Here is a 17840-nt window from a genome sequence, read left to right on the forward strand (position 1 = left end):
TGCGACCTCTTTTGTTTTCGTCGCGCGCCGCCGATTGTACGTCGAAGAGGGCGTAACTATTTTTTTATTCCACGTTAATTTTTCACATGTTCATTTTGTTTTCGTGTGTGAATCGTAAATTAATACAGATTAGGATGAATTATTCATATATACCAATTGCAATATTAGCTATACTAGCTATATTTGTCCACGAGATAAATGGATCATCTAATTTAGGCAGAGGTAAGATCATTCAAAAGCGCAGCGCCGGCCGTCGACCTCTTCCATCATGAAATGATGATGTGTGTGGCACATGACAACAGGCCAACTAGGCCTAACTGGTAGTAGGCTAGGCCTAGCTTGCGGACTAGACTATGCCTACCCCTACAGAACCAAACCTAAACTAGGCCTAGCCTAGATCTAAACTAACTATCTCGATCGGTCAGCTAGATAATTACTCTCATCTCGTAATCCGTATATAACATGTTTGGAAATCCCAAGATTCAAGAAGAAAACCTGTTTTCATTGTTTTAGCTCATTATTGTCTTCATGGAAATTGTGTATAGAATATTTCCAGGCATGTTGTATGTCTACAGACAGTATACCTTTAAACAGTGTGATTATTACTCATATTGTTTATTTAAAATTTGTGAAGGTTTGCATGGCGAAATCAAATGTTGATTGATATAGTTTGCGGTACACCATGTATATTTAGTTCTGAAAAGAACTTTTGAGTTTTTCTCTCCGAGTTTTGGTGCATACAATGTTTTTCCAAGAATTATCAACTAAAACTATATTTTCAGGTTTTGGTGATAACATCAATTGGAAAACAATGGATGAGGGATTGCAATTGGCAAAAGAAAGGTACAATACAGTATTGAGCTCATGATTCTTAAATGATACTGTATTTGTAGCAAAATGAAGGGAGAAGTGGGGTGGGGGGAGGGTGTGTAGTGGGTATTTTGCAAGGATACATTCTAAAGCCTTGTCTACACTATCAAACTTTATGTGACAAAAAATGGATATATATGGACATGGTGATGTCATATCACTACCATATTTGGGTACATCACACTTTTTTTGTGTAGACAGCTTTAAACAATGTTTGTACCATGATTCATAAAGCTATAAAGTCTTGGATATAGAGGTCCATCAACTATTTAATACAAACAAAAAGATTTGTAATTGCGAGGTTGAAGATGATATTCAATAAATTTAAATTTGTAAGAGCTCTTTGAAGAATTAAATGTTTATTTTCTTTAATAGTGATACACCAATGATGTTACTTATTCATAAGACTTGGTGTGGAGCATGTAAAGGTAAGATTCTTGGGTTTTTAGTAACTAATTATCAAAAATAGAAGAACAAAATATCCAGTAGGTTGAAGGATATAGACAAGTTAAAACCAATTATTACATGATATTCAAACTGTAGATATTTTCCCTACCTTATTTTGAGTCAGCTTGTTTTGTAAGTCTATTTTATGCCTAGCTTTTTTTAAAAACTCTTCTACACCAGAAGCAGAGTACACTTTATAGTGATGTCATCACTACAATCCGCCAGACTGTTGTCAGTTACTACCTCTTTTATTTGTTTTCACAATGTATATTCTGTATGATATACATCTGAAAATAATTGAATTTAAGCGTGAAATATAAAATTAAATGTTGCATTTTCAGCATTAAAACCAAAATTTGCAGCTTCATCAGATATTCAACAACTCAGTGAAAATTTTGTTATGGTTAATGTTGAGGTAAGTTACAAGTTGTTTTGTGTTTCAGTTTTTTTAAAGTTTGCTCTTTAGATTTATCCACTCCATAGAGACTTTGATTGTCAAAGTTGACCCTTGACCTCAATTAAAGGTGGGAGCCTGCTAGTGGTACCACCTTTCAATGTCATTCCATTTTCATTAAAGTGCATTATATTGCTTTGTTTTAGGATGATGAGGAACCAAAAGATTCCAAGTACACTCCTGATGGAGGATACATTCCAAGAATTCTATTTTTAGAACCAAATGGTAACGTTAGAGATGATATCGTTAACACTGTTGGCAACGAACGATATAAATATTATTATCCAAGTGCAGACCACGGTAAGATAATTTGATATGATCCATTTTATTATAATTATTATTCATTATATATGATACAAATTTTTAATAAAGTGAGGCAAGCCGATTTTATTAGGGTTTTCAAATTGCATAGAGTGAAAAATGAAAGTTAATAATTAGTTATCCGCACTTGGCCATCATAATTGGATTTAAAAGATGGGTCTCGTAATGTCATCTATGCTACACTGTATATAACATATACAATGTATTCTGTAAATACTGTAATATGATGTATGCTACAAAATAGGTACAATTCAGCACTGTAAACATAGTTATTTCATGTCATAGGATGGCATAATAATTGTCGATGTTCATATAGTTTAACGTATGTGCATGTTGCGTGTCCGGGGATAACCCGAACTCGTCAAAGTGACGAGTTCAAATCTAGTTTATTATTATTACTTCAATATAATTTTTAGTCATAAGATTCAGTAATAGTAAAGTAGAACGTCTATTAAAAGGAACACTCAAAAAAGTGTCACCTCAGGTGTCCTCAGGGACATCACATCGGGACTAAAAAAACTGTGACCTCAGTGACCTCAATGTTAAAATATTTACTTCCTTTGTTTCATGGGAAAGTGTCCCCTTAAGAGGCGTGTCTCCTTAAGAGACGTGTCCCTTTAAGAGGCGTGTCCCCCTTAAGAGGTGTGTTGTGTTGAAAGGTTCTACTCTACTAATAGTAAATTTAAATTCTAATGTAATGAAGATTTTAAAAAATTAAATTTGTTTAGTGTATTATTTTGAATTTGGTGCAAATCTATGCATTCTTTAGAGTTTTTTAAAATCATATTTGAACACTAGGCAACCTCATCTTAACTACTTCAATAACAGGATTTTGTATTTAGTGACTTGTGGATTTCAATTTCATCCATGTAATACTTTACACAATACAGTGGTCAGTTATAACCAGGATGTTACGCTTGAGTAAGCTTTCAACAATCAATGAGTGCATGTTTCCCATTGATGAATTTAAGCTACCCAGGTGTTACCGACACATCAATAAACTTGTTCCTGATTGGCTGAAAGCTGTCAAAGGTATTGAAGCCTTTGACAGACTGCCACCTCATCACTTTGAACAGTTTGTTTGTAAAGCATTGATTTTAACTTTTGTGCAAATTGTGTTTTAATTTGCAATTAAATAGCATCTGGTTGAAAATCTATTCAGAATATTTGGCTTCAAATACTGCATAGCAAATACTGTAATGCATATATCATAACATTTTAATTGCATAACCAGAAGGAATTATTAATAAAATATTTAGTCATAATAAATATTTAGAGCAGCATAGCATAGCAGCTTAGATAGATGTATTCACTGAACAGCCATTTTTGTGTTATATTCCATTATTTTATTTTTTTTTATATTTTTTTATTGGCAATTCAATGCTCAATATAATGAACTAAAGGTGTTGAATAAACGCAGTCTAATGTATCATCTGTTATATCAATGCTTAATGGACCATAGCCAAATGTTCACTCTAAAAGCTTAAATGCAGTTGTCTAAATCAGTTGGGGATATAGCTCAGTGGTAGAGCATTCGACTGCAGATCGAGAGGTCCCTGGTTCAAGTCCGGGTGTCCCCTACTGATTTTTTTTAAACTTAAAAAATTATGACTGTTGGCAATTTTCCTTGTTTTCTATCATTTCTATCTAAATAATATAGATGCTCTACTTTCTTTGAAAATATTATATTAAAATTGTGTCCTAATACTTGTATTGTTATTGTACGTACAGTACTAAACTACAACAATTCCAAACATACATTACAGTTAAATAATGACAAATAGTTTATAAATGAAAAAAGGCTAAGATTGTTAAAATGGCAAAAATAAAACATTCTTTGACCAAAATGCTCTTTTTCTAGTATTATGAATATTATAATTATATGAAAATTGTTTATGATAATTATGTAATTTTTTTTTCAATTTCATTTTTGGTTTTTATGCAATTTGTGATTATTATATTTTATGTTATACTCTGGAATGATATGACTCCCTATGAGCATTTACATAGTGATTGTATAATTTATTAATAAATAATGATGTTACTTGAATGTTTAATGTTAAGCCTGCCAGGCATCCTGACCTAGAATACAAATAGCATATTATTATGTTACAAGTATTCGCTTGCATTGTTAAAAATGAATAGCCAGTGTTTGGCAAGCAATGTTATTAAGCAATTATTTTCTAAAGTATATTAAAATATAAAATATATATAATAAAACTATTTTGCTACGTTTTGGCTACTAGCATCGCGAGTGACATGTTGATTTTGATTGTTTGTCATCACTCAAAAAATACAAACAAATCATTTGAAACAATATTATTTTTTTCGAGAACATATGTAATATAGAAATTAATTAATTTAGTGTTGTTTGTTTTATTTATCTATTTAATTATAAATACTTAAACAAACAAATTCTTATATAAATATATTTTGGATATATATTGGACTCATTTAACCAATAATATAGAGATATTATAGTGATATAATATTTCTATGGTGGTAAAGCATTCAACTGCATAGAGAGTGAGAGATCCCTTGTTCAAATCTTGGTGTCTTCGAATTTTTTTTCCTCCGCAATTATTCTCAAATGTAATTATTATCAAACATCTGACCAATTACATTAGCTCTGTTTGTGCTAACTATGGGTTACTATTGTAGTAAAACTAAAATAAGTGATATGGCCTCATTTAACCATACTTTAGTATCAAAGGGGATATAGCTCAGTGGTAGAGCATTCGACTGCAGATCGAGAGGTCCCTGGTTCAAATCCGGGTGTCCCCTCTAATTTTTTAAAAATATTATCTTTAATTTATTCCTTCTTTTGGTATATAATAAATATGTAATTGTAAGAGAAATAAATATTTTAGCAAGTTTTTTTTTTTAAATATATACAGATTTTCTAAAGCAGAACTTTACAAATGGATATGTGTCCATTATTTGTGTTGCTGACCACATATGGTTGCTATTGTTATGTAAAACTGAAATAAGTGATATGACCTCATTTAACCATTTATTAGTATCAAAGGGGATATAGCTCAGTGGTAGAGCATTCGACTGCAGATCGAGAGGTCCCTGGTTCAAATCCGGGTGTCCCCTCCAATTTTTAAAAAACTTTATTATTTATAGAATATCAGTATTGTATTTCAGTGTATTTTTATATGATTGTTTAAATGTAATTTTAGGTTTTTAAAAAATTTATTATGGTACAAATTTACATTGTTATAATTTTCGTTTTTACTTGGTGGCGCAAGTGTGTAATGTGTTTTAACTTCATTGAATTTAATCATACATATTTTTATATTTTTGTCACAATGCACTTATTATTATGAGTTTTTTAAGCACTGACAAACATAGTAATTTTGTTTGTTTTTTTTTTCAGTTGTGCTGGCAATGAGGAATGCACTGAAGAAAATCAAGTCCAATGATGAACTTTAAAATATCTGATATGATTATTTCTTTTTTTTGTGCATTTGATTTGAAGTTTTTATTTATAATAATTGTGTTATTTATTGTTATTATTGATTTAAAGTTATCTTTTGCTTTTCCCCATCAAGCGCTATTGTTATCATTAGATTTATTTGTACTGAAGCTATTCTTTAAATGTTCAGTTATTTGATTATTTATCTAAAGATTTGTATGTAACAGTAAAGTTTTAAATTATATATTTTTCAGAACTGTAAGTACTGACTCGAATATAAGCCCATATTCCAATTCACAATGACTATTAAGTGTATAATGACCAATTTACACAGACGATCGGTAACGGTAATAACAAATAGATATAGATCTATGTTATTCCTTATGACCATTTATTACACACAACACGGAGCGGACAGTTTTTGCTCAGGATAGTTACATATTCTATGTGGTACAAGCTACACTGTTTTTCCGCTTACCTTTACCGCTCGTCTGTAAATTGGTCATAAGTCCAACTTGGAGTATAACCTTTTCAGATTCATATCCATTTGCAAACTGCTCTGTGTATTACCTCAAACCATTAAAAGTGTCCTGATACAAACTTCACCCGAAAAAAACAATTAAAACCCCCAGTTCATTGTGTGTTGGGCTTATATTTGAGTCCAGTATATTATAATTTGTTTGATTTTATTGGTGATGGGCTGATTATTTTGCAATGTAGTAAAATGCTTCACTATTAGTTTTATCAATATTTTGATGTGACGGACAATATTAATAAAATGTGATGTGTCTGGATGAAAAGTAGCTTTGTATCACAGAACTAAGTTGGTCAGATGTTTTGCCTGACGTAAATTGTACTATATACGAAAGTATTCTCAATGTATAAAGTACAATTTGTAATTCATCTATTATCATAACTTAAGTGTATAAAAAAAGGTTTAAAATTCACATCGGGATATTGGTATATTAATAGTGAAATAATCTATAGCTTCATGCTGTACAATAATACTTTAGTTAATGTTTAATTTCATGGTGATGGTTTTTGTAAAGAGCAATAATATATATTACAAGTCCTTTTTCTGAGACAAGCACACTGTTTTTTATAATATAGTTGTTTATTTTTTTCTAATGCAAAAAATATAATTAATTAGTATCATTTAGTACCGACATACTTTATATTATTTTTTCTTTATGGTGATGGGATAAATAAACAGCAATAATTTCACTCTGATCCTTTATCTGAGACAAGCAACTTTTAGATGTTGTTTTTTAGTTGTCAAATAATCTAAACATTGCAGACCTACTTTATGAGCGTATTTCCCCACATATTTCGGTACTTAAAGTATTTAATTTGGTCCGTTACCATTCTGAGACAGACATATTTGTAAAAGTTTATTTTATATCAGTAGGCCTATCTATATTTATATAGTTGTACAAATCTGGAGTATGTAAAAATGAAATCATGGAATTGTTTATAAATTTGAACAAAACTTAGGTTATGAAGCCTTGTGATATCATGGTGATATATATTGTATTTGTATTTATTTCAGTCAGTAGAGCAATAAAATATTAATTAAAGTTTCAGTATGGTAATCGCTTTAATTGGGACATTATTATCCTGTCTGCATGACTTATTTTGTATATACGTGTTATTATCTTGTGTGTACGACTATTATATCATACGTACGACTTATTATCCTGTTGTCCTATACGCGTGTATGTACGGGATAATAGGTCGTATGTGTTGTATATGGCTGTGTAACCACAATGGGTGTAACCCTTTGATGGTGGTTAATTTTTTTTTGTCTTTAAATATTATTTAGCAGCAGAATATTGGATTAAATTTGTTTTCCGTAATAAATGAATAAAGTAAAATATTTTATTTTTTGATTATTCAGTGAGTAAAAGGGAGGAAAGAAAATTTAAATTAACAAATTGGCAGTAGTAACTTACTTTACAAACTTTACATAAATAGCGCCATCTATAGTTCAACTATGAAAAACCCGCGAAATTCTGTAACACAACATCAATGTCCCTTTAAATTTGTTTCGGTGGGTAGGCCTAAAGTAAAATTTGTATAATGAAGTATTTTGAAGTTAATAGGCAGTTTAAGTGGCTTGGAGATGGTGTCAAACAAAAGAGATGTTTACACTACAAGTGAGTATTACCAATAATAACATGAAAAATGAATGTATCTTACCAACAATTACGATAATTGTTGACACCTCTTCCGTGAACGAGCCGGTGTATAACTAGGCCTAGGCCTAGCTAGCTAGCCTCTCTAGTTTAGTTAGGCCGGTTAGGCCTCACCAGAGGTAGAGTTCGACAACCAAAGTTATGCCTAGGCTAGAGACGATAAATTAGACGGCATAACAGCTATAGTAGTAGACTATATAAAGTTAAAACAAAAACTCCAAAAAAATTGCCTCACTTTTTTTTGGCGTTTGTTTTATTAAACTCTTAGTTTTAGCCTCTAAAAAAATTAAAAGGCATGCCATATTGCATTTCAGAGCATTTCAACTTGGTAATGGTAAAACGGCAAAGACATTTAATGTAGGTGACACAGTCCTTATTGATACGGAGGAATCAGCTGATAATTATGTTGCAACAATACTCAGTTTATTTGACAAAGGTATGTATTATTATATTACAATTAATTAGGCTACAAGTAAAAGTTAGGGCAAAATGAAAAGTACTTGACTATTTATTTCATTTAATTGTTTTCTTGAAAGTTTAAAATGTATACTTTAAAGATATATTGTCCCCCTAAAAAAATAATTAAAAAAAATTTTAATTTTAATGTCACATAGCAGTTATTCACTGGATCAGAAAAAAAAAATTATTTTCCTGAAAAAAAATGTAATTTAAAGCAAAAAATACCTAAATTGTCTGTCAGATTTTTGGTTTCTTTTGTCTTTTTATAAGTGAAATAATTATTTTGTTGATTTTTTTCTACAAAACTGAATAACTTTATTAAAACTGCAAAATGGCCTAAAATCTTATTTTATTAATCTTTATTTTTCATGTTTTTGGGGGATAATACATATTTAATGATTCCTTTCTTGTTTCAAAGACAAAATATATCTTTTTGGTTTAATGTTAAAAACAACATTTTACTTTGATAAATACCTTTATATATACCTTTATTTATTTCCAAAATGTGTCAATAAATAAACTGATATGTATGTTCAATTGAAATGTTGCTATTCATTTCTTAAATAGGAACTGAGTGTGGTGATCCATTTCAAGCCACTGTCCAGTGGTACATGAGATGGTCAGAGTTATCAGCTGGCGCTAAAAAGCGTTACAATACAATACCTCATAAGAATGAGATCTTTGACTATCGCCCTGAGACGTCTACCGGCAGTACTGATACGATTGATGCAGAAACAATCATTGAAAGATGTAAAGTAAGTAATAACCAGCAAATCTTAAGTGTAATGCTGCTCTGGGTAGATGACATAATGTTATGTGGTTGCCTAGCAAAGGACAGCTGTACGCTGTCATTATCATTAGGCCAGTCGTAATATGTTAAAAGCTCTGTCTACACTATTAAACTTTATGTGACATCAAAATGTAATGTGCCCATTATATGGATAATGTCATATCACTACCATATTTGGGCACATCACACTTTTTTTGTCATCACCAAAATCTCAAGGTGAATAATTTCGTGTCAGTCCAGCTAGTCCTAGGTTTAGGTACCGTAGTCTTATGTTTTCAATTTTACGTTACAGAATGTCGTGATTTGTGAAATATATAAATTTAAAGAGGAGAGCAGGAAGACTATAAAAACAAAGCTTGACTGACACTGTATTTCCCAGGGCCTTCATCAGTGTTTACACACATTTACTAAAGCTCTGTCTAGACTCATACTAATTTTAAAGTGTTATGTGCCCAAACATGATAGTGATGACAGAGCTTAAAGTTGGTAGTATGATTTACTGACACAGCTGACAAATAAAAGTGTTAACCATTACAATTTTACCAACCTTTCTCATTTCAGGTGATTGAGCTGCAAGTGGATAAAGCATTCCCATCAGCTCCTCAAAACTGCCTGAAGGAATTTTATGTGAAATATCAATTTAATGGGTTAAAGTTCACACCCTTGTTGGAACCACCTAAAAACTTTGATTTCTCTACGCCTGCTCGGAAAGCAAATACATTAAAAACTCCAAAATCTGTGAAAATGAACGGAAGGTTAACAGAAAAAAGGAAACCATTGAGTCCTGTAAAAGAAGAAGCAAAGAAGAAACCAAACGTGAGGCTGTTAGAAGCGTTCAAGAAGTCACCGGGTAATATTTATGTTTTATATTTATGTGTAGCTTTAATATGGGCATACATCATTAATGGTTTAAGGTTGGAGTTGTAGGTTGGTGGTTTGGATGAGCTAGAATTTGTTCCTGGGTTCACATCCTGTCAGAGTTAAAATATTTTCAACTACACCCCACTAACAAAAAGTAATTTGCAAAATCTGTTTATGACAAATTAAATAAATTAAGCTCTCAAAAACTGAGCAAATTAGAGTGGACAATTTTTTGATAAAAATATATCTCAAGATTTTGATTTCTGACGTCACCAATATGTAAGGATATACCTATAAATGCACAAAAATTCAAGATGACAACTTAAAAACGCTATTAGAAAAAAAAAATCAGAAACAAAGCAAAAACTATACTTAGCAAAATTGTATTTTGGCAAGTAGTAACTACAAATTTTTGAATTTTGTTTTAAAATGATTTTGCTACTAGTACTATACTGTTTGGTGATTGACCAATGTGTACTGATTCTAGATAGTTGCATTGTGTACTTACCAAAACCATCTTTTTATAAACTTTTGTTGATTTCTTTATAAATAGGTCAGAAAATAGCAGAGAAAGAGGCCATTGAGTGTCTACTAGAGGATTTAGATTTTGATAGTGATGATAGTGACAGTGATTTAGAACTTAAAAAATATACAATGCAGGGAAACAGAGCTGTGCTCGTATCTAAAAATGATGATGTTTGTGGAGTGTCTGAACTGATCACTATAAACCACGATGAGGTGACGGGTAAACGCAAGAAGTCTTACCATCAACTGAAAACATCAAAGCGAAGGAAAATAGACGTTGAATACGAAAATAAATGCCTTACTGTTAAAAAACCTGTGAAAACTCCCAATGTTGCACAGTCCAAACGTGCAGTGACAACTAGTAAAAAAGCTGCGTTAGCAAAACGTTCTCGCAGAGAGAGGGTTACGTCATCAAAAGTTGAACTGTTTCCCCAAGAAGAAGATCTTAGCAAAGTAAAAAACAAAAGTAAATTAACAAGAAGAAAAAAATATACCTCTGAAGGGAGTAGTGAAGAAAGCAGTGATGATGATGAAGTGTTTGTTGCTAAAAAGAGCAAAAGGAAATCAACAGCTACGCCACGGACATTGAATAATGCAAAGAAAAAGAAAGTAGCAACCCCAGGCATGGTGTCAAGAGAAAGACCAGTGCAAGTTGCAAAGACTGTCTTAGAGCAAGCTAGAGCAAGGTATGTTAAAGTGTTGGCAATCTGCCAGATCATTTATATAGTATCATCATTTATAGTATCTTTCATGTTATTTATATAACATATAGCATGTATAGCATACATATTGTGTCTATCGATCCTTTCTTTTGTGTATTTTTACAATACAATAACAGTTCTGCTTTTTAATATTAATTTACATGTTTGTACATTTGTTCAAGCAAATGAATTTATCTTTTAATTAAGAGATCAATAAACTTTTAATGAATGCATGGATATGCATAATTTTTATTTATTAACCAAATAAATACCACTATGTAAAATTGATGATATTAACTCAGAATGATGTTATTTCAGGTTACATGTGTCAGCTGTACCAGACACGTTACCATGTAGAGAGGCTGAGTTTATGGACGTCTACTCATTTGTAGAAGGAAAACTCTTAGATGGAACTGGAGGGTAAAAATATATATTTACTATACAGCAAGATGTATAGTACATGCTACATTTCACTTGTACATAGAGAGCTACTAACAAATTTAAATAAATAAAAGTAGTGTTAAAAAAGGGGTTAACGTCCTTAAAACCCATGAGGTTCCAGAGCTTTCACCCGATGGTCCCTGTAACCTTTGACACAGCGCTCCACTCTATGTCTGGCTCACAAGATTTGTCAATGGTAGAGCTGTTTAGAATCCTTGTCAATATTACAAAAGGCTATAAACTATTACTTTTTATTTAATTACTAGATCCTAATTTGTCCCAAATCGAAATCTCCCTAATACTTTACGTCGCTCCCAACTCTAATAACTTCTGTATCATCATCAGGAACGCTAAACTTCTTACGACATAGGGCACTTCTTCACAGGACTTCTCCAATCAGAGAGATTATTGGCCAAAGTTTGCATAGACTTATTTATGTTTCTTTTATTATCATTTTCTATAATTTTTATCCATGTGGTTTTGGATCGTCCTCTTGGTCTCTTGACTTTTCATATAGATTCGGATAGAGCTCTTTGCACTGGGATTTTAGATTCTAGATGCAGAAGGTGTCCACACCATGTCAAGTGTCTGCTCTTTATCACTATGCTTAACTTTTCCTCATTTGTGCTGTTATATAAATCTATGTTTTTTATTATACTAGGCTATACGATGCCTAAAATGCATCTTAGAACTTCTGTATAATCTCTGAAAATCATGCTGTTTTCTATATTATATATACTTGTACTGCAAATTAGTAAATGGTTTAGTTGTTTCTATATTATAGATGCATGTACATATCAGGAGTTCCAGGGACGGGTAAGACGGCAACGGTACATGAGGTAATTCGCTGTCTCAATCAGGAGGTAGAGCAGGGCCAGGTACCTGCATTTCATTGTATTGAAATCAACGGAATGCGTATGACGGATCCCCACCAAGCTCCTGTACAAATATTAAAGGTGAGTTAGAAACTTCTTGCCAAAAGAGGATAGGAATATGGACTGGTATCTGTATTCTTTGGTTTCAACCTACCTACTACATTCCAACAGGTTGGGGAAGTCGCAAATGCCATCTTGGGAATTACCGAAGCAGCAAAACCTATAGTCAGTAGATATCCTCTTGCATACTTGGTTGCAAATTGTAAAGTGCCAGCGTTGCCTGTTTTGAATACTTGCTGTTGACTACAGGCTCATTTGTTGGTGGGGTACATCTCCTTACAGATATTAAGGTTGCAATTATCACATTATATTCAGTCTTCAAAAAAGTTAAATCGATAATCTATTGTCGTTTAACCAAGTGTCGAAATCAATACAAGCACTTTCTAAAACATATTTTAATATAAAATTCCTTCTTTTTCTAGGCTCTGACGGGTCAAAAAGCAACGCCAGAACACGCCTCGTCATTACTTGAGAAACGGTTCAGCAATGCCTCAAAGAAACGAGAACCTGTCGTACTTATTGTGGATGAGGTAAGTGGAGATGTAGCATGTGGTTACTTGTTTAGTGTAAAGGGGCACTAACACACATTTACCAGAACATTCACTGGTCTAAAATAAAAGAGTGTGGGTGGCTGTTTCATAAATACCTTGCTATTCAAATTTTTATTTAGAAAGTAAATTTAACTATAACAGAATTCTAATGAGATTAGAAACCAAAAAGAAATGAACAAAAATGTTATGATGTTGTTTCACTTCTTTGACAATGGACACGCACTTACCCATCTTTTTAATGTAAAATGTTTTTCTTTATATTTCAAATATTTAAAAAACAAGATGTCTACTATCAGAGTGGAGCTCCAATCTTTGTTTAAAAAAAACGTCCTTATTATAATTATTGCATTATCATAATAATCTTGATATTAATCTTTCTGCTACATCAGTTAATCAAGATATTACGCCAGGAAGCAAATTATTGTAATTGGCATCAACAAACTCAGCTCCAATTCAATTAATCATGTTATCAAATCAGAATATTTTAATTAATTATTGTTTTTCTAGCAAGTTGCTGCTAGTATAGTAAGCCAAATGCCATTTAAGCACTTCAATAATTGGACACATGACCTAAGTTTGACTACCTGTTTTTCAATACTTACTCAATACTGGTGGTAATGCCATAGGGTTCTTAAGTAATTAAACACCGTTAGTTTGTGTTGCTGTTTTCATTACCGTACTCACTACTACACAGGACATTTATTGACTGTCTGTCATAAGATAACAGTTGAAAGCACCAATTAGACACAAAGAAGAATCTTTAGTTACAATTAGTTTTCTTTGATTACTAGCTACACAGTGTGAGTAACAGACATATAGGCAGACAGACAGTATATCTACGTAATTAACTAATTTCAACTTTCGTTATTACACTGGAGTACATTGTGCATTTTTTATACTACATGAGTGCGTTACCATTATCAGAATACACTAACATTATTATTCCAAGAACATATTTGATTTCCAATTATCTTGATTACAGTTAGACCTGTTATGGACAAGGCGACAGAATGTACTGTACAACATATTTGATTGGCCGACCCGTCGTCATGCAAAGTTAGTTGTCATAGCAATTGCTAACACAATGGATCTTCCTGAACGTATTATGATGAACCGCGTTGCTAGTCGTCTGGTAATTATTTTAATTATGCATTAACGGATCTTGTTCATTATACATTTTGTAATTATGTTGGCTTACATACTAAACAGTTATCTATTCCTCCTTCATGAGACAAAATCTGTAAGGTTAAAATCTATTCACACAATAAACAAAAGAAAAACCCTTTATCCTTTATTGTCATTGCCTTTTATCCTGTTTTGATATTGAATAATTTCCTGTATTGGGTAAAGGTTTGCATCATGGCAAATAAATATGATTGAAGTCATGTTTTCACAATGGAATTTTGAATATGATGCTACAACCGTCTGCTGGTGGCGCTACAACCGTCTGCTGGTGGCGCTACAACCGTCTGTTGCATATGGTTGTAGTGTCACAATTGAAACTTTCTCAACCATACTTTATTTCCTTTTGGAATCACATGGTGTACCACAAACCTGACTTCACTCAACTAATTTCCTCATTTCAATATTCAACCTGTTTCATTTTTACTTTTACTTACCATAGGGTTTGACACGTATGACCTTTCAACCCTACACATTCAAACAACTTCATAGTATAGTGATGTCAAGAATGAAGAATTTAAAAGCTTTTGATGAAGATGCAATTCAATTAGCAGCCAGAAAGGTACTTGACCAAGAGCTCTTCAATTTGTAACTCCATCATTTCATGGATTGTTATATAATAATTTATTATAGACGCGAAGCAGGCGAGTTGACCAATGACAAGCGACAGTTCGAATAATCAAACGCTTGTGATTGGTCAAATCATGGAGTAACCATGGTCAAATAACTTACTATTATGCATATTTAAAACAATCAGTATAAAGGATACAGATTATACAATATTTAAAAACTATTTGTTGTACTAATATATATTTAATTTAATCTGCAATGAACTATTCCATGACATCTCTCATATGATGAGTTAAGCTTGGTTCCCACTAAGACGCAACACGAGGACGTGTGCAAAGCAAGCGACTGTGCGAACAATCCATCACTGCGTTACTTTGTTGAGTTGCTTGCCTCCCTAGTGGGAACCAAGCTTAAATAGTATGCATCCACTTTTTGGTTTATTCTTCAAAAAGGCTCATTTTGGAGACTTTTAAATCACCAAAAGATAAGTATCCTGGAATTATAATTTATACTGCATTTATCTGCAATAGGTCGCTGCTTTGTCTGGTGATGCAAGAAGGGCGTTAGACATATGCAGACGAGCAACCGAAATAGCAGAGTTCTCACAGGAATCGGGCAAAAAAGCCCCGTTAGTCGGCATGACTCACATAGAGACCGCCCTCGGTGAAATGTTTTCTTCTCCAAAGATGGTGGCTATCAGGTAACTACTACTAATAACAATATTCGTTCTTTATTATTACCCTGTTTTTTGTTGTTTTTTGGATCAAACACATATGGAAACATACTCCCATAATGCAGCTAGTAATCAGTGCAAAGTTGTTAATTAATTTATGATAATTTATTTAATGAGCATTTCATGTTTTTTACAGACAAGCATCTGAACAGGAAAAGATCTTACTAAGAGCTGTTGTGAACGAGTTTAGAGCTAGTGGACTAGAAGAATCGGTTTTCCATAGAGTGAGTTTTTATAACAAAATACAATATTATTAGCTATGTTTATAGTCATTCTCCCTGGGGTACTGTATGTATTGTTAAAAAGGTTTGAAAAGGGTTTTATTTGAAAAAAGGTTTCGCATTTCCACTTTGGAATTGTAAAATTCTATTTACCATTTCGTCACTTTCGTGTACTTTTTGTGTATGCCATAGATGTAAATGTGTAATTACAAACAAATAAAATGTTGACAATATTGTATTTTAGCAAGAAATGACACAAAATATCAGGAGACTACCGTCATTATCGGGATATTTTGTTATGTTTATCTAAAATATTGGGAGAAATTATATTATAGTGGGAAAGCGGGAGATTCCTGCCATTATCGGAAGGGTTGGGAGGTCATCTGCTTGTAGTCCAACATGTTTATATGTGTGTTTTTCATTTCAGGTATACGACCAACATATAGCGTTGTGTAGACTTGAAGGTAGTTAATTTTAGATATATTATAATACTGCTTAAAATGATTGCAACTAAAATTCAAGTGTTGATTGGTTGACATAACCTTTAACCCCAGTTTCACTTTGTATTGTGTCATTTTAGAACAATACTATTGTGTTTGAATGTTGGCCAAAATAGGCTATAAAAGTTTATATTGTTTCTAACACTTTCGGAACAATAAATTGGAATTATGAAATATATTGGAGATTATTTTTTTCTAAATCGTCCAAATTTCTTTTAAAACAGGAAAGACGCCACCATCCGCGTCTGAACTAGCAACACTCTGTTTCCGCTTGGCTAGCTGCCGTCTCCTTTTGGTAGAAAATGGTCGTCAGGATATACATCAACGTATTCGCTTAAACATTAGTCAAGATGATGTGCTGTATGCTCTGCGCACATAACGATTGGCACGTTGCCAATATTAATAATTAATAGTTTATGCTGATGTTGTTGACTACAACAAAATCAATCAAACAAAAGTGTATTGACCTGTACTTGTTTTTACTGGAGTTGTGTTCACATTTGACATAAAGATTTGCGTTATTTAATAGTCTATCTGTAATTCGTTTTTGTATTGTAATCGCAGGTAAATACAGGAATGTATACATTTTTTAATCAAGTTAATCTTGCAGTACTTTTAAAGTATATTTTTATATGTTTCTCATGTACAGTTTAAAACCAATGGATTATATTGATTTGTGAATTTGAATACTGACCTAGATCAGCATTGTTTTCTTTGCGAATGTACTATTGTTTTTGGAATCACTTATTGATTATTGATCTATTTCTTATTGATTCATATTGTTCTGTGCTAGTGTTTTATTGTCAGTACACAAATAATTACAATTACTTGTTTATAATTAACACTTTCAAATTTTACAGCGTTTTACAAGTGATATGTGATTTAAATTTTAATTCATTTTATTGTCAAATTTGTTTTAATAATGTACACATGATTCAATAAAGTATTTTTATGACATTGTTTATTCATGTTGTTGGATGTAAAGTTTAAAAGAGTTTAATAGTTGACATATCCTCAATTAGGACACACCCAAGTTTGTTAATATTATTTGACCTGGCTAATTTGCATACCTCATGTCATTAAGGCCAATTTACACATATAAGCAGTAATGGCAAGCGGGAAAACCCGTGTAGCTTGTCCCATATAGAATCTGTATCTATCCTTAATGTAAACCGCCTGTCCGCTCCGTGTTGTGTGTAAATATCATAAAGAATAACATAGATTCTATATTTTTATTACTGTTACTGCGCTCGTCTGTAAATTGGCTTTTACAGTACAGTAGTTCTATTAAACAGTAAAGATGATATTGAATGGTATTATTGTATGTTCAGTTGCAACTAGAAGCTGGTGACTTGTTGAAAACCTACTCTGCGGCCTAAGTGGGAGCGCTGCCTTCTTAAATGGTCCAGCCTTCGATTAATCTGCTGCTTCGAGGACGGAAGCAGCAGATTAAAAGAGCTTAGAGCAGTATGTGTCTGTTTAAAACAAATAATGATGAATGTTTTGAATTTGTTGAGATATTTTATTTACTTTCAACTCATGAAATATTCTTCCAATTCAATTCTACTCATAAACATTCATTATTTGTGTGTTTGGTATGTAAAATGACTGTACTGATGTATAGTAAATGATTTATTTGGGCGACATTATTGCATACTTGTTT

General features: G+C 32.2%; 2 protein-coding genes and 3 non-coding genes across 5 annotated transcripts; all 5 read left to right on the forward strand.

Annotated features, from left to right (window-relative positions):
- The first annotated feature begins 39 nt into the window (after positions 1–39).
- On the forward strand, positions 40–7389 carry LOC144844196 (thioredoxin domain-containing protein 12-like). Its single transcript, XM_078700958.1, has 6 exons — positions 40–222; positions 783–843; positions 1246–1298; positions 1659–1732; positions 1918–2071; positions 5475–7389. Exons 1-6 carry the CDS (start codon positions 87–89, stop codon positions 5528–5530), a joined length of 534 nt encoding a protein of 177 aa, XP_078557084.1. The 5' UTR covers positions 40–86; the 3' UTR covers positions 5531–7389.
- On the forward strand, positions 3601–3672 carry Trnac-gca (transfer RNA cysteine (anticodon GCA)). Its single transcript has one exon. It is a non-coding gene; the product is annotated as a tRNA-Cys (tRNA).
- Positions 4805–4876, forward strand: Trnac-gca (transfer RNA cysteine (anticodon GCA)). Its single transcript has one exon. It is a non-coding gene; the product is annotated as a tRNA-Cys (tRNA).
- Positions 5120–5191, forward strand: Trnac-gca (transfer RNA cysteine (anticodon GCA)). The gene has a single exon. It is a non-coding gene; the product is annotated as a tRNA-Cys (tRNA).
- Positions 7390–7480: 91 nt separating the features above from the next.
- On the forward strand, positions 7481–17141 carry LOC144844818 (origin recognition complex subunit 1-like). The gene is made up of 14 exons (XM_078701906.1): positions 7481–7669; positions 8023–8144; positions 8735–8922; positions 9519–9807; positions 10372–11029; positions 11363–11464; positions 12270–12441; positions 12843–12950; positions 13954–14103; positions 14596–14715; positions 15254–15423; positions 15593–15680; positions 16105–16141; positions 16402–17141. The coding sequence occupies exons 1-14, from the start codon at positions 7593–7595 to the stop codon at positions 16554–16556; spliced, it is 2436 nt and encodes an 811-aa protein (XP_078558032.1). The 5' UTR covers positions 7481–7592; the 3' UTR covers positions 16557–17141.
- Positions 17142–17840: the final 699 nt, after the last annotated feature.

The sequence above is a fragment of the Antedon bifida genome, chromosome 6 (assembly GCF_963402885.1).
Source record: "Antedon bifida chromosome 6, ecAntBifi1.1, whole genome shotgun sequence".
Classification (NCBI taxonomy): Eukaryota; Metazoa; Echinodermata; class Crinoidea; order Comatulida; family Antedonidae; genus Antedon; species Antedon bifida.